This window comes from Cricetulus griseus, chromosome 10 (assembly GCF_003668045.3).
Source record: "Cricetulus griseus strain 17A/GY chromosome 10, alternate assembly CriGri-PICRH-1.0, whole genome shotgun sequence".
Lineage (NCBI taxonomy): Eukaryota > Metazoa > Chordata > Mammalia > Rodentia > Cricetidae > Cricetulus > Cricetulus griseus.
This window is the reverse complement of record NC_048603.1, coordinates 32,240,505-32,264,910: the sequence shown is the minus strand read 5'-3', so window position 1 is coordinate 32,264,910 and position 24,406 is coordinate 32,240,505. Positions and strand designations below refer to the sequence as shown.

The window sequence follows — 24,406 nt, the reverse complement described above, 5'->3', positions numbered from 1 at the left end:
CCCTGAAATGGGGTCTGGTGTATTTCAGCCTGGCTTTGAACTTGCTATGAAGACCAGGATGACCACGATTCTATTACCTTCATTAGCATCCCTACCCAGTCCTGGGATCACAGGGGTTCTAACTTAGGAGAACCCATTCTCAGTTTAGGAGAATTCTAGGCAAACACTCTACCAACAGAGCCCATCCCAACTTCACTTCTTTTACCTCTTTTTCCTGCCACTTGCTTGGGGAAGTCAGTTCTTTCTGCCTTGCTATTGTAGAGGCTACAGTCTATAGAGATGCTGTGGACACTGGCTTCATGTCACATCCCACTCTTGCTATCCCATCGAGTCTAACCCTGATTCTAGACCCCACAGGATTTATAATCTTATTGTATGCATCCTTGGTCCAAGTTAGGTCCAAGTATTTACATTTCACAAATACCTCATGATGGCTCCATGTCTGGCTCTTAAGAGAATTTAATTAAGTAGCTCTGGCACTTAGTGTGCACTAATAGCTTCCTGTTAAATGCCAGATGTGGCTAGAGAGTCCTTGGTCTGGGCCCTACCCATCAGAACCTTCTACCCTGCCCTGTGTTACTCACAGTCCCACGGCTTTCTCTGTAACTCCCAAACACTAGGTCTACTCCTGCCCTGGGTAGGCAGGCTGGCTCCACTGTTGTCTGTTTCTCAGGGAAGCCTTCCTTAACTATGTTGTGAGATTCCCCCTTTCATTCAGTCATCTCGGGCTATAACAAAAATCCCATAGGCTGGGTAGTTTAAATGACAAACATTTGTTTCAAAGTCCAGTTCTGGTCAATCCTGTAGAGGTCAGCTTCTTGGTTTGGATTGCAGATCATTGTCCTTTTTATTATTTATTTCTTTATTTATTGATTTATTTGAGCAAGAGCAAGCTCTCCAGTATGTGTCATGAAAAATATTAGTACTATTCATAAGGGCACATGTATGGCCTAACTACTCCCTGTAGGTCCTGCCTGCTGATACCATCCCACCCTGAGGATAGGAATTCAGCATAGAAATTTTGGGAGCAGTGCACAGATATTCAACCCATAATATTCATTTTATTTTCTGTATAATAAGGATCTGAAAATATGTATTTCTGTGTTTATTCTAATACCTAGCCCATGGGTTATTACCAATCTAAACGACTGTCGGGCCAGTATCTAAGACAATCCCTGACATTTAATCACTGCTCGAAGCAAATTTATCGACCGATCCAGTGGTATTTCTATAGAAGGGGGTCAAGGGATTCAGGTACTGAGCATCTGCACCGTGCCTTCAGGTACTTTACAGCTCTGATCTCTTTTACTTTTCCAACATCTTCTGAAGATGCATGGAAACAGGCCCCCTGCTTGACAAGTGAGGAGATAAGGACCCAATGTGTAAATGTCAGGACTACATTCAAATTATTATGCTGCTGCTGCTGCTGCTGCTGCTGCTTGTTGTTTTGAGACTGAGTCTTACTATCTACCCCAGGCTAGCCGGAATCCCATTATGTAGCCCAGGCTGCCAAGAACTCATTATTCTGCCTCTGTCTTCCCAGTGTTAGGACCATGGTATTATTTCAAGAAATATATACTTTGAGGCAGAGCACAGTAGATGACAAAATCCCATTAAGTCATTAATGCTTGGTAAAGTACTAATGGCCTTTCATGTCTTCTAGAGAAAGGGAATCTATATTCTATTCAAAGCACATTGTTGGAATAGTCACACGCATTAGCTGGGTGTGGTGGTGGTGGTGGAGCACTCAAGAGGCAGAGGCAGGTGGATCTCTGTGAGTTCGAGACCAGCCTAGTCTACAAGAGCGACTTCCAGGACAGTCTCCAAAGCCACAGAGAAACCCTGTCTCGAAAAACCAAAAAAAAAAAAAAAAAAGCAGAGAGAGAGAGAGAGAGAATATGAATGAATATATGAATGGTCACATATGCTCACCTGTATTAACTTGAAGAAGATCAAATAAATAACTTGTTCTTGGCACCAGCCACTCACTTGGACCAGGACTAGATCTTACAGGGTCACCCAAGGGAACACTCTAAAACACTCCCTTTTGTTAGTTTAATCAAGCCCTTGTTAGAGCAAAACATCTAGCCTTCAGGCTTCAGGGGATCTTGGGCCATACTTCCAAATACAGAACAAGGCAAGCCCATGGTCTTTTCTGGAAAGTTTTTTCTTTTCTTTTTGTGAGAATAATTAGGTCTTGTGAGAACCGGGGCTCAAGTGTTCGTGCTGCCCTGTGCCAAGTCTCTCGGGCATTTCTAGACTCCTGGCTTCTTCTCTTGTTTCCTGCTGTGATGAATTGATGGATGTTGGCTCACTGTGGCTCATTCCTCTGTTTGCTTGTTTCTTTGTATGTTTATATAGAAACAAGAAGGAAGGCATGACATTGCCTCCTCCACACTACAGAAACCTTCCTGTCACCTAGAGAAAACAGTGTCAAAATCCTACTCGTTGGGCCTCCCTTCCCATGACAGACAGCCCTGGATGTTGCATGGAATTTTCCTCTCACACCAAGAGAGAGCAGTTTCCTGCCCAATCAGTCAAGCTCATTAGTAAGTGACAGTTGTAGAATGACCATCAAAACAGATGGAGAAAAAAATACCCTGGGCTCTGAACAGCTCTCAAATAAATAGTTCCCTTTTTTAGCTAATAACTACTGATTGCTGCCATGTGCTAATTGTCACACTGGGCCATCATGGGATTTACAGCTGAGCAAAGAAGACATTAAGCATGTTATCCTGGGCTAAATATATAATTATATATACAAGTAATTAATTGAATATATATTACATACATACATACATACATACATACATACGAGATGTTAACTGTAAAGGAGAAGAAAGTGCTTATACTTTTTACAAAGTGAGAGGCCTGAGACAGGGAGTGCTTCCCTGAAGAAGAGGAATTGAAAATAAATAAATAAATAAATAAATAAATAAATAAATAAATAAATGAGAGGAATTGAGCCCAGGTCAAAGAATGACAAGAAGTCAGATAATGTCTGGGCACTGTATACATGGGTGTCAGAGATGTCATCTTCAGAGCATGTACTTTCCTTTTCTCTGCTTCTGAGTCATCGAGGAAGTAAGTTGTTTACCTTTGTCCCGTATTCCCATTGCAGTGATATTGGGTCAAAGGTCATGGGTCCAAGTGCCCATGGGCTGAACCCTCAGCAACTGTGAGCCAAAATAAATCTTCCCTCTTGTAAATTGTGTCTGTTGGGTATGGTTTTGTTTTTGTTCTTACAGCAAGGCAGAAGTCAGTAATACAGTTTCTAAAATAATGAGAGAGTGCAGATTAAAGCAGAAGTAAAACATAAATAAAGAGTCCCTTGGGCTCACCTGGTGGAGCATGCCTTTAATCCCAGCATTTGGGAAACAGAGGCAGGAGGATGAGGTGTTGAAAGTCATTCTTGGCTACATAGTGAGTTGAAGTCCAGTCTGAAACTATATGAGACCCTGTGTCAAGAACAGATTTTGAAAAGTCATAACTCAAAAAGACAAATAACAACAACAGCAACAAAAAAGGAAACACTCTGAAAATAAGCTCTATAAGAATCAGGAATGAATGGCCATTACATACATGAAAAGGTGTGTAACACCATTAATCTCATGGAAATGCAAAATAGATGCAATGTGGTGAGAAAAAAAGATGATGCATTTACATGTGTGTGTGTTGGGTGTGGGTGTGTAGTCCCTAAAAATAGGGAGACCCCAGAAGGCAGCACAGCACCTTAGAAGACAGGAATGAAAGTCATGAGTGGGGTGCAGTATCTGGAGAACTGGCCAGGGGGCAAGGAGCAATGAGCTCTTAGGCTAGGGCCATGTCACTTTGCCTGCAGTTAACGATCATCCCCTAGGACATTTTCTAGTCTGTGAAGTGGATGCCAAGGACTTGCAGCTTACTGTATCCCTGTTGTAAATTGTGTATAACACATGCTCCTAAAAGCAAGGCCAATTCTACATGCCCTAAGACACATTGCCTCATCTTTTAAGACCCCAACCCCCTCACACATGCTCACATTCTAGAGCATGTGAACTAGAGAAAGGACGCTCATGCATTTCAGAGTGTTTACTAGAGTCGTCATCTCCGGATTGTAAAATGCACAGCTTTCATTGTACAGTTTGGTAGGTTTGCTCTGTCATTCAGAGATCACAGGACATGTCTGTCACTCCAAGTTCCCAATGCCTCGCCGCTGTCAGCTCCTCACCTCCTGCCCCCACCCCAGCCATTGATGGGATTCTTGTCATAAATTAGGTTTTCAGAGTCAACAGAATCCTTGGTGACTTCGGGCAAATGATTTCACTTCTCTTTGACTTGTGTCTGCTGAAGACATATATATGGCATCTTCCTCGGGATTGCAGAGGGAGGTCATGTAGGCAGACCCCACCCCCACCAACCATGATGGACAAGCTATCCCTCCCTCCTTCCCCTATGAATGTGTTGGCAGGTTTCCAAGAGGCAACCAGCCATTCCCGGTGAAAACCTGAAGCTTTCTTCAGTCCTGGAGTCTTATCTCCACATCCCTGAGGCTAGAAAAAGGCTGGAAGATTCAGCAAGAGTTCTGAGTTTTGAGAGAAAAGATGGCCATGGTTGCAGTTGGGTTTCACGCTATTAGCATCTGGAGCCATAAGACAAATGTTCCTGTTGTTTCAAATCATCCTGGCTTCTCATAAAAGCCCTCAAGAGTGGACGTAGTAGCCAGATGTCTAAAAAAAATGGGGGCTCAATTAAAGAAGGAGGAATGAACAATTTCAAAGACTGCACACACATTCTTTGCATATTATAGAGCGTCTGCTACCTACAGTGCCTCAAGGCAGGCTGGCGTTGTCCAGTTGTGCTTAAGGCCAGCCAAGGTCCCCACCCTGAGGGTTTCAGGTCTAGTAATGAGCCAAGAGATGAGTAATTTCCAAATGCTTAACTACGCATGATGTCACTAATGCAACTATTAGTTACCTGTACACATTTAATGCAAATTATGGGGCATGAATTTGGCTGGAAGCTTACTGACAGAAAGCCTTGGGCTCTGAGACACAGTAAGCTTGCACCTTTCATTCGCCTTCAGAATTGAACGATGGGGACTATATCATTGAGGCTTTCGTTTTTTGCCTTGTGCGTTTCTCTTCATCCTGCCCCCATCGTTTTCGTGCCAGATGAAATTGAATCTTGTCAGTCTTGCAGTTACAGCTCATGGTCTCCTGAGGACAGGCTGGGGGGCGAAAGTGATGAAAACATTGGTCTGGCAGAGGGTCAGCTGGCTGGGGCAGGAAGAACCGGTACTGAGTTGATTGAATGCTTTGTTTTGTGGGTTCCTGGTCCTACTCCAGGTCCTTCAGTCTCGGTGAATATGTTCACCGCCCACCCAATTTCTCGGGCCAAGTGTCTGAAGGCCGAATTTGCTTCTCTCTTCCCTTCATTTTTAAGATGTTCTCACCAGTCGGTTGGTGATGCATGCCTTTAAATCCCAGCACTGTGGAGTCAGAGGCAGGCAGATTTCTGTGAGCTCAAGGCCGACCTAGCCTACAAAGCAAGTTCTAGGACACCCAGGGCTGTTACACAGAGAAACACTATCTCAATTAACCAAAAGTAAAAGCAAAACCACCACCAACAAAAGAGAAAGGTGTTCTCAAACTGCATGTTTAAGTTAATGAACCCCATTTTTATTTTATAAAATAACTGAAGCATAGCACTGCTTGCCCGGTTAACATTTCAGTCAGAGACACAAGGTGCAGGCAGCATTGAACCCAAGAGACATTACTAAAGTAGTCTTTAGATTTAACATTTGGAATATAATCCCACCTTTTCAGTAAGTTTAATGGGTAGTTGGTATAAGTTCTAAGAACCATCAAAGGCATTTGCATTGTCGCTACTATCATTTTTAGTAATAGTCCAGTAATATGGGTATGTTTTTCTTTTTACAGATGGAAAAAATGACGTTCGGGTTAGATCTATGTGGGCTAGTATTTGTGCAGGTCTAGATGCTGTGCTTTTGTGATTGTTAAACATCTCTGGAAATTATTATCTCAAAAGAAGGTATATGTGGACCAAAGGATCTAGATATTCTTGGGACCAAAAGCAGAATAGACTCTTGGAGCTACTGCGGTGGCTCACACCGTGCAGCTATACTCTTTGAGAACCTAACATTGCTAACAGCGTTTTGGAGAAGTGGTACATTCATATTAATAAAAAGTTTAAAATTGAAAGGACTGAGCCCAGGAAATGAAAAAGCATAATGTACCCCAAGGATTTGAGCAGCCTAAATGTGCTGGTATATATGAAACTTCAGATGTAGCTGGTCTCCTGGGTGAATACGTTTTGTTGGTCTGACACCCCAAAACATGAACTGTATCTAGTGCCTCAGGATCACAGATGCCAAATAAGCTCTATTTGTTTCCCACAGAGTTTCAGCATCTGTTTTGCTTTGAATCTCTGAGGTTCTTTTGCATTTATGCAGTGTGTGTGCACGCGCTTGCACATTGCACAGCTCAAGCGTGAAAGTCAGCAAAGAACTTGCTGTGTTCTCTCCTTCTGCTATGTGGGCTCTGTCTGTCAAATGCAGTTCCTCAGACTTGGTAGGAAGTACTTGCCAAACCGTGTCACTAGCCACAGCATCTGTGTTTCCTTCCCTCTATATTTTTCCTAATAATGATCCGGCTCTGTTCTGGCAGAATCCCATATCAACCCTTGTCTCCTTTTGCCCTAAAAGTTACTTCCTCCCCAGCCTATCCTCCAGCCCCACCCATGAGCATAAGCTTTCTGTCAGCACTCTGTGGAACTTGAGGTCAGAATGGACAAGCTTCCGGGTTGTTAGGGACCCAAGCGAACATCGACTCCCATACAGCTACTGCGGGCTTACTGAGCTTCTGGGATCATCTTCACCCCAAACCGACATCCTAGAAGTGAAGGCAAGATTACTAGACGTCCGCTCAGCTGGATCCTTGGCTGTTAATTGTGCTCCGCATTCCATACTTCTGTAAGTGTAAAAGATAACTTTGAAATCCACTCATAAATCCATCTGTGGTGTCTGTTCCCAGTAAGCAGAAGCTTAGGACTTAAGAGATTTCCCTGACTCTCGGCACCTGCTTGTCTGAGCATCTCCTCAAAGCTGGAGTACAAGAAAGGGAATTTGCACATACACCACCATTGCACAATCTCGTATCGTTCATGAGCCATCCAGAAAGGCATAGATCATTAAGAGGGGAATCTTCTAGTTTGTTTATTAGAATAAATAGGAATAGATTAGAATCTTCTGACCTATTTATAATTTTTTTGAAAGAGACACGAGTTTGTAGCCCTGAGTGTCTTTCCTGGAACTATCCCTGTAGACCAGTCTGGACTCAAACTGCCATCTGCTTCTGCCTTCCAAATGCTGGGGTTAAAAGCGGGTGATACAACTGCTCAACTTTTTTTTTAAACAAGATTCATTTTGTGTGTGTGTGTGTGTGTGTGTGTGTGTGTGTGTGTGTGTGTGTGTATAGAGAGAGAGAGGGGGGAGAGAGAGAGTTTTACTGTGTCCATTGGACATGTGGGTTTTCCTAGAAGCCAGAAGATGGTGTCAGATCCTCTAGCATTGAGGTTACAGGTGTTTGTAGGCCACTCAGCATGGATAATTAGAACTAAACTCCAGGCCCCAGTCCTGTGCAAGAGCAGCAAGTGCCCTTAATGCTGAACCATCTCTCAAGTCCTTCACATATTGTAAATTACCTTAGTTGTTTGCCTCTATTTTTATGCAGATCCAGTGAAGTTATCCTAAAATGCTCTGAGTTCAGATTACAGTGACTGTCTTTCCCTGGGGGTGACATTTCACAGTCCTCCCTCCTTTCTTTCTGGCTCTTACATTCTTGTGGGAGAGCCACAGAAGTTCCCTAAACTTTTGAGGGAATGGTATCACTAACCTGTTTTGGTCTGAGCATTTAACTACCTATCACTTATTCTCACTGTTAGCACTACCTATCACTCATTCTCAGAACTGTGTGCAACCAGAGTCTCTGTCTTCATTGCAGTTCATGGGAAGAGGCTTCTTGGAGTAAGACTTAAGTGGTAATTGGCTATGGGTGTATGTAGGGGCTGTTGTAGCCACGCCTGCTTAGGGGCTAGCTACAGGTGTGCCTGACCATGCCTGCAAGGCCCTGGTCAAGTCCTTGATATAGAGTGAGGGACCTTCAGGGGGCGGGTTTCTGCTTTCGGTTTCACCTTCAGCTTGCTGTACAGACTGCTGCTGCGCCAGCTGGCTAGGTCGCTCTGTAAGTAAGGCTTTTCCCTATTCCCTTGTGTGTTTACCTGGCTCCATATTGGTCATTACCCACATTAGTCGTCAATATGTATGCTTAGAGAGTGGTTATGTTTTGTTAAACAGCAGAATTCACCCTGCCCTTCCAAACCTATGAGCTCCCTACCGTGGGCTTTTGAGTGGGTTTCCAATACCAGCTATGGATTCCCTCTTGTGGAGTGGGCCTCAAATCCAACCATCAAGCAGTTGTTGCACCCATAACAATTTGCCACTATTACATAGGTAGGCCTAAGTGGGCATAAGGGTTGATGCTTTAATAAAAATAATTGATTTTACCCCCTTCCCTAGCAGCCTGCCCAGTGCTCTGATTGTTTTGTGGTTATTGTTGTTTTGTTTTATTTAGTTATTTTTTTGAAGAAGAGATGTAGTCTATAGTTCAGACTGCTCTAGAACTATCTAGCTCATGCTGATCTCAAACTCATGGCAATCATCGTGCTTCATTCCCCCAAACACTGGAATTATAGCCAAGAGCCACTACCCCTACTTTTATCCGTTCATCATACAGGTAATGAAAGTGAGGTCTACCAAAGTACAACTACTTATCCAGGAGTTGAGTTTGATCACTCCTGACTGAGTGAAAGGCCAACTTTAGTGCTGCACCACTGAAAACTCGAGTTGTCTTATTTTCATCCTCCCCTCACTTCCACAGAGTCATCCCAACAGCTGATTACCCGGATTGTGTTAGCTTCACTTGCTTAGAAATACCAATGCCTTGGGTTTTTTCTTAATAAAACACATCAGAGGATGCTCTTCTTCTTACCATGTTCTCACAACTTCACCCTAAAAGAGCTAAGTGTACTCTGTCTTACACATAAGAAATGAAAACTCAGGCAAAGTGTGGTGGTTCATGGCTGTGACCCTGACACACTGCTAGGTCAGGCAGGAAGGTTTCAAGTTCAAAGCTAGCAGGGGCTACACTGGGAAGACCTACTTTAAAAAAAATAATAAAACTTTCTGAAGACTCAAGTGCACCCTTCAAGGCCAAGTTACTAGTGCATTCCAGCTCTTCAAATGCCATGAATTCCATTCAGGGTACTGACCTAGAACATAATCTTCTTGTTTAAAGTAAGCATAAACAACACAGGCAACCTTGAAGGAATGCCCAGGCCAGGGTTTCTCAACAACTCCCAAGCACCAGCATCACCTAGGGGAACTCATAAGAGATTCTCAGATATGCAGACATGGTGAGTCTAGTGGTGGACTGTGGCCCTGGCACTGATTAGAAACTGTTGGGTCATTTTTTTTGTGTGTAGCCAAGAGAGAGAACAGCATCCCAGAGCCCCTAAGATGGATATGGCACCCTAGGCATTGCATTGTTGGACAAAGGACTATGTTCTTTTGATACCTCCAATTTTTATTGAAGGTCATCCTCTATAGGTTGGTTTTAAAATACATGGTTGGAAGCATTTGTGCTTTTGGCACTGGACTTTTAGCTTGTAGAGTATCAGTTACACATGCATTTGGAAACTTACAAGCTCCACTTGAAAGTCAACATTCACTCAGAGCAAGCCAAGCAGAGGAGCTGCCTCCTCCTAATAACAGTTTTCAAAGCCAAATATTGCTCATGCCCTCAGCTTGCTTGCTTAGAGTCATAACAACTGGGCTCTGTGGCATTTGAGAAACCTGGCTTGCCCTAACTACCAGTGTAAAACGCTATTCTTGCTGTAGGTACCACACCAAGGAGCAGCTGTGTTCTTGCAGCCGGGGAAGGTTCCATGGGGCCCTGGTTATCTTAAGTTTCATGGCCTTCCTAGAGATGAGAAAAATATCCTCCACACATTCTACAGAAAGCTTGAGACTAGTTAAAGTTAAAAATATTACCAATTTAAGCCGGGCGTTGGTGGCGCATGCCTTTAATCCCAGCACTTGAGAGGCAGAGGCAGGCAGATCTCTGTGAGTTCGAGGGCCAGCAAGTGCCAGGATAGGCTCCAAAGCTACACAGAGAAACCCTGTCTCAAAAAACAAACAAACAAAATACCAATTTAAATGAGCATTAGATCTCTGGGTTCAAACTTTTCTCCACTGCAGAGAAAATATTGGTTTTCCCTGCCCCTCTCCACACCTAGATCTGTGTACTCTATTTTGGCAGGAGTTTGTGCTGGCTGATGAAAAATCCACAGAGCATGGTTTTAAATAAGATCCCTCCCAAGCCATAGAGAATGCAGTGCCATCTGGATAAGGAGAGTCCACAGAGCCCTCTGCTTCTCGGAGGATAAAGCTTCCTTTGTAATGGCCATACATGACTAGCTGTGTGACCACTGTGGAGAGCACAGGACTGTAAGCTCATTGTGATCACGACAGAGAGTCTATCCACACGTTGCCACCCTAGGGCTTGTGGGATCGAATTCTACTTTGTAGAACCAGAGTAATCAGTTGCAGGCATAGGCATTAGCTTGGCCATCCCAGAAGCATGTGACTGTGTCTGCTTCAGCTGGGCCAGGGGAGGCAATGTCTACTGGTGCTGTGTGTAAAAGCTGGCATCCTGAGCTGCGGTCCATCTGTGAAACACAGACTTGTGTGTCTCAAACTCTGGAACTTTAGGAGTTCCTGGTGTCGTAGAAACAGGTGAGGAAAAATACATCTGGGAAGAAGAAGCTTAAGGAAACAAGTCCAGGTGTGTGTGTGTGTGTGTGTGTGTGTAAACGGAGGTAAGCACATGCCATGCTATTGTATGTGGAGATCAGAGGACAGCTTTCAAGAGTCTGGATCTGGGGATCGAACTTGGGCCGTCAGGCTTACAAGGCAAGAGCTTTAACCCAATGATCCGTCTCACTAGACCTGGGCTTCCATTTTTCTACCTTCCTTTAAGCACCAACTGCTATACTGATATTACCGCTCTCAGCCCCTTTCCAATTTAGGTGCCAGGTGCCTGTTTGCATCTCTTTGAGAGGGTCCAGTTTGGTGGGCCTGTCCACAAGGCTGGCAGGTGGGATAAAGACCTAGATGGAGGAGCGGAGCAAAGGAGCAACCTGGAAACCCAGCTGGGCTGCACTTAGCTCCCAAGTCCTCACCCACAGGCATCTCCGAGCCTGTGTCTGTCCCTTGCTTTTTCCAATACTTCTTCCATTTTTTCTGGAGCTCCTGCAACCACTTCAGTTTCCTATAGATCCCAAACCTTCTTCCTCCAAGCCCGTCCTCCATTCATGGTGATTTTGGAGTATGTCCCCAAGGGAAGCCTATGACAAAAAATCTCTGCATGGCTTTGGCCTCATCAGCCACTGAGGCTCTTGCAGCGAGTGCTGTTGGTGGGTGGGTACATTTGGTTGGGGAGAACTGAATGTTGAAAAGCAGAGAGTAAGGATAAGCTGGACCCCAACCTGTGAGCCTTTGCGTCTGCCTGTCACCCCCGTAGCTATGAGTAAGGGTGGCTGCTTCACTCCCCACTCCTGAGGACAGCTTGAGCCTGGAGCTCTACATTTGAAACAGACTGTGAAATATAGCGTTAACGTGCTCAAGATAATGCCACAAAGCTCTGCTCTCTCATCTGTGGTTTTCCCAAGAGACAATTCATAGACCATGCTCAGCACCGGAAGGAGGAAGGGTGAGCAAATATGAGACTCTTCCAGGAAGGCAGAGGGGAGGCTGGCCTGATAAAAGGGGGGTGGGTAGCTTTCCTGGAGCATTGGGCTGTGTGCATACTCCTGATCATGGAAGAAGTATCCTAGTGAGTTCCCACTGTTGTCTCTGTGAGCCCAGACTGTCTCCGTCTCATTCTCTGTGGCTTCCTGTGCATAAAAAACACATAGTTTAAAATATGACTCCCGAGCCAGGTGGAGTGGTACACACCTATAATCCCAGCACTTGAAAGGTGGAGGAAGGAGGCAGTCTGGGCTACATGAGATCCTGTCTCGAAAAGAGTCTCAGGTGGTAGAGTGCTTGCATGAAGCTCTGGGTTCCATCCCAGCACGGCAAAAAACTGGCATGGTGGCATACTTGAGAGGTAAAGACAGGAGGATTAGAAAATTTCAAGATCGGGAGGCAGAGGAAAGCAGATCTGAGTTTCAAAGCCAACCTGATCTTACAGAGTGAGTAGTGAGTTCCTGGACACCAAGGTGACACAGAGAAACCCTGTCTGAAAAAAAAACAAAAACAAAACAACAGAAAAATAAGTTCAAGATCATAGTTGGCTACATAGAAAGTTTGAGGCCAGCCTGGGCTACATGAACACCTGTTTCAGATAAGTAAATAAAATAGAACAAAACAAAAGAGAAATGTCTTCTATTTAGTATCTTCCTCTACAAGCCTGGATAAGAACAGGTCTTAGCAACCCGGGCCGGGTATCCAGCATGGCTCCTCTCAGTCACTTTATAGAAGTAACCAGGCCAAATTGAAATGGGCTGTCTGGAAGATTTTCTTGGAAGCCTTTTTCAATATCCAAAACGAAGTCTGTTTTCCAGGGTTAGCCTACAAATTAATCACTCTCTTGTATAAAGGTAGCCCAGTCGTGGCTAACAGTCACGTGGTTTAGCTCTAGCAGTAAACATTGTGGGCGTGGGAGATATTCTGGAGAAGACCAGACTAGAGCTCTGTATCTGCTATGTTCTGCAAGGATGGAGGGAAAGGAGACAGTTTTTGTTGGCATTGCGCTAGGCATTGTGAGAGTTGCAGGGTTTACATTTTTTGTCACAACCTAGGAGCTGGATACCAGCTGCATTTTGTTGTTGGGGATGAAAGAATTGAGTGACAGACTCTGGTTGTGTAACTAAGCAGCAGGAGTCAGAAGCCAGACTAGTCTATGGTGCATCTGGCTTCAGAGCCATGATCATTCTTCATATCCTAGGGTCCTTCAGATACGGTGAAATGATTCATTCCTGTCTGGTCTTCAGTGTCTCCATCTGAAAACATAGGTCAGCCACTCCGCCGGAGGTCGGATATGTTCCATTAATGAACACCTGGAGGACCCAGTCACTGTGACCTCCTTACAGCTCTGTGACTTGGATGTGACCTTACTACAGACAGAAGGACCCAGGTGACATACTGGGCCATGTCCACTTTCTAAGTGCTGGGCCATACTTTACTCCTAGTCTGAAGCAAGCTCAGTGTTGGGACTTTGCTTTTGTTGTTTGGGGTTTTCAAGACAGGGTTTCTCTGTGTAGCCCTGGCCATCCTGGAACTCTCTCTATAGACCAGACTGGCCTCGAACTCAGAGATTCACCTGCCTCTGCCTCTGAGATTAAAGGTATATACCACCACCTCCTGGTTGGCTTGTTTGTTTGTTTGTTTATGACAGGTCATCTGTAGCTCAGGCTGGTCTCTAGCTCACTATACCTTGGGTTTCTGGTCCTCCTTGTAAGTTTATGTGGTGCTGAGCATACAACCCATGGCTTTTTTGCATGCTAAGCAATCACTCATTCAACTGAGCTACACCCTAGGCCCAGAGCACCCCCTGACCCATCAGCATAAGTTCTTGAACAGAGAAAAGTCCCAAGTAGCCCCAGTGACAGCCTCATTCTCTGGCTCACAATTTATTCATCTGGATTGTCACAACATACTTGTAAGGTAAAGAAAGGGATGCTGGAGTAGTAGTCGGTCGCTGGGTTCTCCTCCCTGAAAATGTCCAGCAAAGGATGCATGAGCATATTGTCCTAGTTTCCTTTCTGTTGGTGTGATAAAATACCCAGTCAAAAACAATTTACGGGAGAAAGGCTGTATTGTAGCTCACAGTTCCAGATTACAGTCCATCATTTCCTGGAAGTGAAGGTAGGGTGGACCTGAATTAGCTAGTCACATTATATCCACAGTCAAGAGGAAGGAAGTAATGAACTAATGCATGAATTCTAGGGCTCGGTTCCTTTTCTCCACTCTCAGAGTTCAGAGCCCCCTTTCTAGGGAATGGTGCCACCCTCAGTGGGTGGGTCTTCTTAACTCAATAAACGCAGCCAAGACAATCCCTCTCAGACAGTCTCACAGGCTCACCTTAATGCGTACAGTCTCCCCAGGTGTGCCCAGAGCCCTGCCTCCTATGTGTCAAGTTACTAATAACCACCACAGATCCTTACCACACCAAAAAAACAGGTTGTCACGGGGCCATTACTATTTGTAACCGTTTTGCTTTCTACCAAGTCATTTCCAACTAGAGCTGAATGCAGATAGTGCTGCAAGTCTGTAATCCCAGCACTTGAGAGTGGTGGGGGGGGGGGAGGTAAGCAAATTCTAACGCAGCCTGAATTACATTAGACCCTGTCTCAAAAAGTCAGGAACAGGCAGTTGTTTGTCTTTAAGCCTGATGACCTGAGTTCAATCTCCAGGGTGCATACAGTGGAAGGAGAAACCTCTGACCTTCACGTATGTGCAATGCCACACATATGCCCACACACATAAATAAATAAATAAATAAATAAATAAATAAATAGGGAAATAAATAAATAAATGTTCATTTTTTAATTTAATTAATAGGGGAGGGTTGTTTGGTTTGGTTGTTTTTTATTTTGTTTTGTTTTTCTCTGTGGCTTTGGAGCCTATCCTGGAACTCTCTCTGTAGACCAGGCTGGCTTGGAACTCACAGAGATCTGCCTGCCTCCCTCCCGAGTGCTGGGATTAAAGGTGTGAGCCACCAACACCCGGCAAATGTAGTTTTTTTTTTTTTTTTAACATTTAAGGCAAAAAAAAAAAAAAGACCATAACCTATGTAGATTAAATGCATCTGTGTCACATGAAGAAATGAAATCAGAGATTTCCTCGTTACGATAAATCTTTCCGCCGCCCGCTTGAGTTCTGCCTGCCACATGGATGGACAAAATAACACACAGAGACTTATATTAGGTACAAATGCTGCTTGGCCAATGACTAGGATTTCTCATCTGTTAGCTCAGTCTTAATTATCATAAATCTATATATTTTATAAGACTTATCATATTTAGGATGCCTTCCATTGGTGTCCTCATCCCGGGATCACTTGGTGACTCTGGAGGAATAGAGAAGGGGGCTCACTTCCTTCTTGCCCTTGCTTATATATGAGTCTCCCTGCCATGCCACTTCCTGCCGATCACCACTTCTTTACTACATTTCCCAGAATCCTCCTTGACTCCTAGTCCCTCCTTACTTGCTGCCTCACTGGCCAAACAGTACTTTATCATCCAATAAGACAAACACATACGCAGAAGCACTTCCCCCATCATTTCCTGTTGGATTAGTTTGACCAAGAGTTAAGTGAAAAAGAAATTGGAGAGGAAGATTGACTGACCTTGAGTGGGTCAGTGTGTATGTTGAGGATGTATTTCTCGATCCCTTTGTCACAGATCCCCACAGAAATGCAGGGTGACTTGTTTGTTTGTTTGTTTGTTTGGTGTGTTTGTGGTCACACCCATACTTTTTGCTAGAGCACACGTATAGATATCTGGGGACAGCTTTGGGGAGTTGCTTCTTTACTTGGAGTGGGTTCCCAGGATCAGGCAAGTGCTTGTACTCCCTGAGCCATAAGTCAACCATGGGAAGTTCTGAGTAAGTTTTTGCATCCATAGAGTAAGCCGGTTTGTCTGGGGGCCTACGAGTGTAAGACTGAGAACTGGCTCCCCATTGATAGGTCCCCTTCCCTTCAACAGCAGACCATGGAATCCTGTGACTATAACAGCAATCATGCATTGCTCCTTCAGCCACTGAACCCTGAGTTAAACTTAGCTCAGACTGAGAGTTCAGTCTTCCCTTAATACAAGTTGACCTTGGATATGCTTCTAGCACAGTCAGGAGCCAGCCACCTACGGGACAGTCACGGGAACCATCAGTGTGTCCAAGTCCTCCCCTGCCACACACCTCTATAGAGACTCTCCAGGAAGATTTTAACTTTGGGAATCCCAAGTCCTAGGGACTGAGTCTAGGTTCCACGAGAACCCCTCCTCTCCTTTGAGTAATGTTCCTCCTTTGTCTGACCTGCTGAGGCGAGTGAACCAGGGGTGAACATCCGTCTAGAGCATAGTGATGGCTTGGGCAATGGGGCACATGCTGTGCAGATTTGGCAGGCTCCTCAAACTTCTCAGCATGAAGCAAGAAAAAGGGGCTTGTGTGGCTTTGTGTTGCTGCTCTTGTTTTATTGTGAAACACGGCCATTCTTATGCACAGTTGACTTTCCGTCAGTGGTGTAGTCTGTTCTTTGAGGAACACGGGAGGGCAGATAGTATGTGTAAATGCACCAGGCTTAGGAAGACTGGTCCTGTGTTTGTGCAGAAACTGGCCATCAGCCACCTCCCACTGCAGTCTCTCTCCGGCCAGTTGCATACTTGGCAGAAAGATTGATGGGGCCGAACACACAGCTGCAAATTTTCTTAGCTTGTTATTTTTGAGAGAAGTGTATTCTGCTGTGCGGGCTCTTCCCCACCAAAACAACCACAGCTTGCTCACCACAGCAGCATGGGGGACTCCCAAGCAGGGTCCTGGAATGTGACATTTGTGTAAACAAATGGCAGTCCATTAGTGTAATGGATGATGACTCACAGGCAAGTCTACATACAGTCTGCTTGTGTCTAGTGGTTCAGGGCGAAGAGCAATTGTTGGGTAATACTGTCTCCATTCTGAAGCAACTTTGTTCATATGAACACCTCATGGACAGGAACGTGATTCCTTCATGGATTGTTATACTTAGTTATTTTAAATAAAAAGAGAGAGAGAGAGAGAGAGAGAGAGAGAGAGAGAGAGAGAGAGAGAGATATCTATTTACTTTAAAACTTTCACTAATGGAAGCCAAGTATGATGACTCACTTCAATCCCACACTTAGAAGGTGGAGCTAAGAATGTCAGAATTTAAGGTCATGCTCAGACTACCTACCTCTCTCTGAGAGAGAGAGAGAGAGAGAGAGAGAGAGAGAGAGAGAGAGAGAGAGAGAGAGAGAGAGAGAGAGAGAGAGACAGAGAGAGAGGAGGGAAGAAAGAAAATTAATTTTCATCTAAGTACAAAGGTGCACATTAAAACAATTGTATGACCTATATAGAGATATATAAACGGTTAGTGTATATCTGCAGTTCTTACAGTGTGAATTGCTAGTGTGACCACAGCTGAGGAATTGGTTGCTATAATAACAGCACGAGGTCCATAGCTGAGAGAGCTGCTGATCATGTGTGTGTAGACTGCTCTTCTGCCTGCCTCCTAATTTGTTACTGAAAGCCAGTCTCACCTAGCATTATTAAGTTACTCACTACGTCTTGAATTCCTTGGCCTTTTGCCTTATATGCTGCGGGGCTCTTTTGGTCAGATACATAGGCTATCAGCAGTTATGTCTTCCTGATGGATTGACGCTTTATCTTTTTGTCTATTTTGCCACCTTAATCATGGCAGATGACTGTGTGCAGATCAGTTTCTGGTCTTTTAGTTCATTTCCATTTTTCTATAAGGAGACTGCACTGCCTTGCTGGATTCTAGCTTTATAATACGACCTTTTGGCTATATTTTTTTTAAACATACAACACATGAAAATGCAGGAGAGAGCCTGTTGTATTATTTATGATGTTCTGAAGTTCAGTTTACATTCCTAAGAATAACATTTCTTTTACAAATTTAATAAAGGCATGTGTCTGGCCTGTTTCTTAGCATGTGAGTCATCAACAGGCTGGGGACATTGTCACTGATGAATTTGTTGTTTATCACTAAGTAGAAGCTTGATTCCTTTTTTCCTTGGAGGATTTTAGAGGAAAAGGCTGGGCATAGCAATGCAAACTCTAACCCAGAATTCATGAGGCAGAGGCTCCTCAGGGCTACTTGTTTGTAGCCAGCCAGGTCTTTGTAGCAAATCTCTGTCCAGCCAACTCTACAGAGCAAGACAGTGTCTCAAGAATGAGAACTAAACAATAAACCAGGCAGTGGTGGTGTGCACCTTTAATTCCAGCACTCAGGAGGCAGAGGCAGGCAGATATCTGTGAATTCGAGGCCAGCCTGGTCTGTAGAGCTAGTTCTTGGACAGACAGCCAGAGATACACAGTGAAACCCTGTCTTGAAAAACCAAAATGAAAGAAAGAAAACTAAACAAAAAAATTTTTAGAAGTGAAAAATACTTTAAAGTTCTTAAAGAAAAGGCGAGGGGGTATTGTTTGGTTGTTTTTTTTTTTTTTTTTTTTTTTCTGCTCAGTGCATGCAGCAGGGGAGCTCATGCTTACGGAAGTAAAATAGCATTTAGCTTCAGGGGTACAGGACTGAGACTAGGTATTAACTCCCGGGTCCCAACACTTAGTTTTGCCTTTGGGGAAGCCCCATTTGGAAGAGCAGGAAGGAAGGAGACGAGAGAACTGTCAGAGATAAACTTTTTCTTAACAGTGACTGCTGAACATGCTAACATCTATGTTCCCGGGATCGCCTGATTCCACATTTTTGCACCCACCTACAAAGACAGATGGCATGCTTAATCTTCTCCAGTCCTGTTTCTGTTATGAAACAAAGATGGCAACAACACCCAGAAGTTGTGAGTAGAGTTGGTAATGCTGGTTAAAAGCGGAGATGAGATCATGCAATTCGTCACTTAGACAGATGATGCGTTTTGGGGGGCTCGCTGGCCAAACTATATACACATTGTCACCCAGGGTAATTATATGCCTTGTAGTCATACCATTTCCTCCTGGAATCTGTAAGTTCTATAGTCACGGAGTCATTATCGTCACCTCATTCACTACTGCATCCTAGCATCACTGAGAATGCAGAGCTGTCTCCCAAGGGGTCTGGTAGGCCTTAAGTAAGATCTGAGATCACACACTTTCAGATGCTCCCGAAGTACCTCCTGTGAACACTGCAGCTCGAGAATGAGCCTTGTGTATTTTCCATGTGCGTTTCACTTAGGCAGTGCAGACTAGTGAACATGGATAAGTCAGCCATGTGGGTGGCATGCGCAGCTAGCCCTGCTGACATGTAACTGATCTCAATTCATGCATGCATGCATGCATTCCAGCATGAGACATACTTAGGAGATGACAGGCTAGATTCCTGGGTTTCTAGGAAAAGGTTCCATATTTTTGCTTTCGGTTTTGAGACTTAGTGGTTTTGTTGGTTGGTTTGGGGGACAGGGCCTTTCTGTTATAGCCAGGCTGGCCTTGAACTCCCAAATGCTGGAATTACTGATGTGTGTCGCTGTCTTATTAGGGTTTCTATTGCTGTGAAGAGGCATCATGACTCTTACATCATGAAGAGGCATGGCAACTCTTACAAAGAAAACATTTAAATTAGGGCTAGGGTACAGTTTCATCATGGTGGGAAATGGTGGCGTGCAGGCAGACTTGATGCTGGAGAAGGAGCTGTGAGTTCTATAATCTTGATCCACAGGCAACAGCAGGAATCTTTGTGTCACACTGAGTGTAGCTTGCACCAAAGGACACTCAAAGGCTGCCCTCACAATGGCAGACAAACACTTGCTCCAACAAGGCCACGCCTACTCCAACAAAGCCACACACCTCCTAATAGTGCCATTCCTAGTGAGGACCACGTTCTTTTGAACCACCATAGTTGCCACACACACACACACACACACACACACACACACACACACACACACGCACGCACGCGCGCGCACACACACACGCACGCGAGCACACGTACACATGCATGTATACTTGCTTATGGGCACACATGCGTGCAGATGTTCACATGTGCAAACGTGTACATGTGGGCCAGAGGACAATTTCAGATGTCCTCCTCAGGAGAACTCTCCACCTCAGTCTGAGAAGGATCTTCCACTGGCCCGAAACTCACAGTCAGGAGAAAATGACTGACAGGCGAATCCCAGGTCCCCTTCTGTCTCCACGCCCTCAGGACTGAGATTGCAAGCACCGCCATGCCCCCAGTCTGGTTCTACTTTTAATGGACACTTGGTCAGGCTGATGTCTGACCACTTGGCGGATCATCCTACTTGAGTGTTTTCCGCTGTCTGTCTTACTCAGTGCCTTGTCTCTGCTTTCTGTGCCATTTAATTAGGCTTGCCCACTTCTCTAATCAATGCAAGGCTCTCTTTTGAGATTTTATTTTTGTTTTATGGATATGGGTGTTTTGCTACATACACGGCTGTGCACCATATATATAAAAACATACACACAGTACCAGCCAGCAGAGGCCAGCAAGGGCATCCGTTCCTCTGGAAGAGGAGTTATGGATGGTTGTGGACTCCCATGTGGGTCCTGGGATTTGAACCCAGATCCCCTTGAAGAGTAGCCAGTACTCATACCAGCTGAGCCATCTTTCCAGCCCCAGATTCTTCCACATCTGTCTTTGAAGGAACCAGCTTCCCTTTTGGCAGCCATAACAGCCAAACACGTGCTTGCCATAAACCTGCCTTGGTCACTTAGAGGTCAGATGCCTGTCTCGTGACAAGGAACCAATCAGAAGTTAGCTGGTGGCGCTATGCTTTAAGACCCTGGGTGTGCTTTACGGACAAGCGCACAGCAATGACGTAGAGAGCATAGCAACCACCCTGGGAGGGCCTATGGGCCATAACAACCAGTTGACCAATCAACACAGGGCAAGCCCTCCAAGCCTGGAGGCACACCAATCCTGAGCCTGTGCGTACCCCTAGACACTCCCCTTACGCTGCCCTATAAGATCTTTTGGGAGCCCCTAGGAGCCGTCTTTTCTAGCCATCCGCCATGGCGGGTGGGTGAAAGACCCGAGCTAACATGGGGTTAGCTCGTTAAATTACAATAAAGTCTCGTGCAGTTTGCAGCAAGCTCTCGAATCCGCCTGGTGATTGGGGTGACCGAGAACGTGGCCCCGGATACTTGAGTTTTCGGGGGTCTAACAGTCTTATCTTCCTTCTGTTCAGTCAGGACTGCATTTGCTTGAATGCAGCACTCTGTGGGGTGCAGTGGGTGACTGCCGACTCCCAGGCCTGCGAAGACCCTGGCGCACTGGAGTTGCTGTGTCTCTCCCCAGTCTCACCCCCACTTCGGGTCAGACAGCCGAGTGACTCTGGTGGGCCCCAGCCGTGTGCGAGCATGTGTAATCGTTGCACAATGGGTGGATATCCATCTGTCTGGGAGTTATGGCACATCTGCCAGGCCTGGTGCAGCGAGAGGAATGAGAGAGGCAGGATGATTTAGTTGATTTGGCTTTCCATCAGAAGGAAGGCTGGAGTTCTGCCTGGGTGTTCATCCCAGCTTGGTCACACCCTGAAATGTGCTTGGTGCGGCCGCCTTTGTCCCGTTAACTCTTAAGGACCAGTGGTTGTTGCTCAGACCTCTCCCCTGAGCCTGTTGTTTACTCCAAGCTGCATCCTAACCTCAGCCTCATGTTCTGCATCTTCGTTAATGAGAATATGTTCCTGCCTTTCATTTGGAGGTTAAAGCTCGGTGTCCTTGTGGGTGATGAGACTGAGCCCTTGTCTTATAATTGAGGGAATGGGGGTTAAGCTCAGTTGGCGCAGTGCTTGCCTAGAATTCATGATGCTCTGTGTTCCATCCCAGGTAGAGGCAGGAGGATCGGCAGTTCAAGGCCAGCCTTAGCTCAATAGTGAGTTCAAGTCCTGGGCTTCATGACACCCTGTCTCAAAATAAGAGAGGAGGGGACAGGGAGATGGCTCAGTTGTTAAAATGTTTTAAGTTAGGATCTCTAACACCCACATAGAAGCCAGGCATAGTGTGTGCCTGGAATCCCAGCTCTGGAAATGTGGAGAGGGGTGGGCGGGGGCTCCCTCTGCTTGCTGCCTAGCCAATCCAGCTGAATCAGTGAGCTCCAGATTCAGTGAGAGGTCCTGTCTCAAAATAAAGTGGAGAGTGACTGGCAAAGACACTTGACATCAATGTCTGGCTTCTATACACATGCATACACAGATAGACACACATACCTATACACGTGTATACACAGGCACACACACACACACACACCTATATACATGCATACACAGACACACACACACACACACACCTATACACGTGCGTACACAGGCACACACACACACACAGACACACATACACACACCTACACACATGCATACACAGACACATACACACCTATACACGTGCGTACACAGGCACACACACACACCTATACGCATGCATACACAGACACAAACACCTATACATGTGCGTACACAGACACACACACACACACAGACACACATACACACACCTACACAATGCATACACAGACACATACACACCTATACACGTGCGTACACAGGCACACACACACACACCTATACGCATGCATACACAGACACACACACCTATACATGTGCGTACACAGACACACACACACACACAGACACACATACACACACCTACACACATGCATACACAGACACATACACACCTATACACGTGCGTACACAGGCACACACACACACACATACACACCTATACGCATGCATACACAGACACATACACACCTATACACGTGTGTACACAGGCACACTCACACACAGACACACATACACACACCTACACACATGCATACACAGACACATACACACCTATACACGTGTGTACACAGGCACACACACATACTTACACACATGCATACACAGGCACACACACCTATACATGTGCGTACACAGGCACACACACACACACACACAGACACACACACCTATACATGTGCGTACACAGACACACATACACACCTATACAATGCATACATAGACATACACACCTGTACATGTACAAACACAGACACAAACAAAGAACTAAGGAAATGGGACAGTTGCAATCTAATCTTGGCCAACAGGTGTGTGTGTGTGTGTGTGCGCGTGTAAGATACTTAAAAGTAAGAGGAAACCATGACTGCTTAACCAGAATTCCCATCACTCCCAGAAAATGGGCATCTAAACCTCTAGCCCAGCAGGGAGAAATTATGTTCCTAAAGTAGCCTGTCTGGAGGCAGTCATGTATTCTGTGTGTTTGTGCGCATAGAGGAGAAGTAATTTCCCCCAGACTGTGTGCGTCCCGCTGTTACTTGTAATGTCTGTTGATTTGCAAAGCATGGAGTACCAAAGATGCTAACTGAAAGCCCATTGCCCGTGAGTTACCTAAGAGTACACAGTGGGATGTGTGAGCTAGATAATCTGGAACATTTTAGCAACAGGACGTAGAAACTGCTTGAACCACAGCAGTTATCGAGGCCACTTAGGGAGAGATGACGTCTTTCCGACAGCCAGACTCTAAAAATACCATGTTGGATATAAGCATGAGTAAGGGTTTGAAGGCATTTTTTTTCTTTATTCTGGGAAAAGGTTTGAAATAACATCTTAGTTATGTTATTGGTGAGAAATGGTTCCTTTGCTCTTTGCTGAGAACTGAGAAAATGAGAGAATTATGATTGTGTGTGTGTGTGTGTGTGTGTGTGTGTGTGTGTGTGTGTGTGTGCGCGCAGTGCGCGCGCGCGCGCACGCAGGCACGAGCGCAGTGCAAGTACGTGTGCATGTCACATAGGATTAACATCATATGTATACAGACATCAGAAGAAAACACTGGGAGACCACTCTGTCATTTCCCACTTTACTGTCGTGGCCCAGCATGTTTCAGCCATAAACCACAGAAGCTGCAATGTTCGGCCTGAGTAGGACATCAGAAGAAAACACTGGGAGACCACTCTGTCATTTCCCACTTTACTGTCGTGGCCCAGCATGTTTCAGCCATAAACCACAGAAGCTGCAATGTTCGGCCTGAGTAGGGGACCATGGACTCGGAAATTCCTAGCAACCCAACGGCAAGAAAGACCAAACACAGGCATCTTGCATCTTTAGAGAGCTCTCAGCTCCATGCTGCAAAACTGGAGTCTCTTCTTTATTCAGCATCTTCCTGGCTGTAATCTAACTGTGCTTCCCTGGCCACGAGGCCATTTCTCCCTCCTCCGGTAGACCCCTCTGCTACATAGCTCCTAACTCTCTGTGCCCTCAGCCCTGGTGCAGGCCTATTCAAATGCTTAGTTCTGTAGAGATGCAAACTAGGAGGCATTCTCCACTGAGGCTATGCCATAAAATAGCAGATTAGCTAGCATCTGCAATACAATTGTAGACCAGAGCTCCTGGTTGCTGGAACTGGAGGTTTGGACCTCCAGAAATCCTCTAATGGAATTTTCCTGGCTCCAGACCTTTTACTCCTTGAGACCGGCTCTCTCAGTAAGCCTAGAGATCATCAGATTTTTCTGTCTAAACTAGCCAGCAAGTAAGACTCAGCCATTCTCCTGCCTCTCCTCTTCCAACAGGAGAGTTCAGGCAC

At 45.3% G+C, this 24,406-nt stretch overlaps 1 protein-coding gene across 2 annotated transcripts in view; it reads left to right on the top strand.

Moving 5' to 3' along the window:
• Positions 1 to 24,406, top strand: part of Deptor (DEP domain containing MTOR interacting protein) — a 156,287-nt gene that overhangs the window by 121,593 nt on the left and 10,288 nt on the right. Inside the window, exon 9 of one of the 2 annotated variants that reach the window (XM_035449690.1) lies at positions 2,362 to 2,565. The exons of the other annotated variant lie outside the window; for it this stretch is intronic. Coding sequence (XP_035305581.1) covers positions 2,362 to 2,550 — 189 coding nt within the window. The 3' untranslated portion in view covers positions 2,551 to 2,565. Of the gene's footprint in view, positions 1 to 2,361; positions 2,566 to 24,406 lie in introns of those variants that run through there. 2 annotated transcript variants of the gene reach the window in all.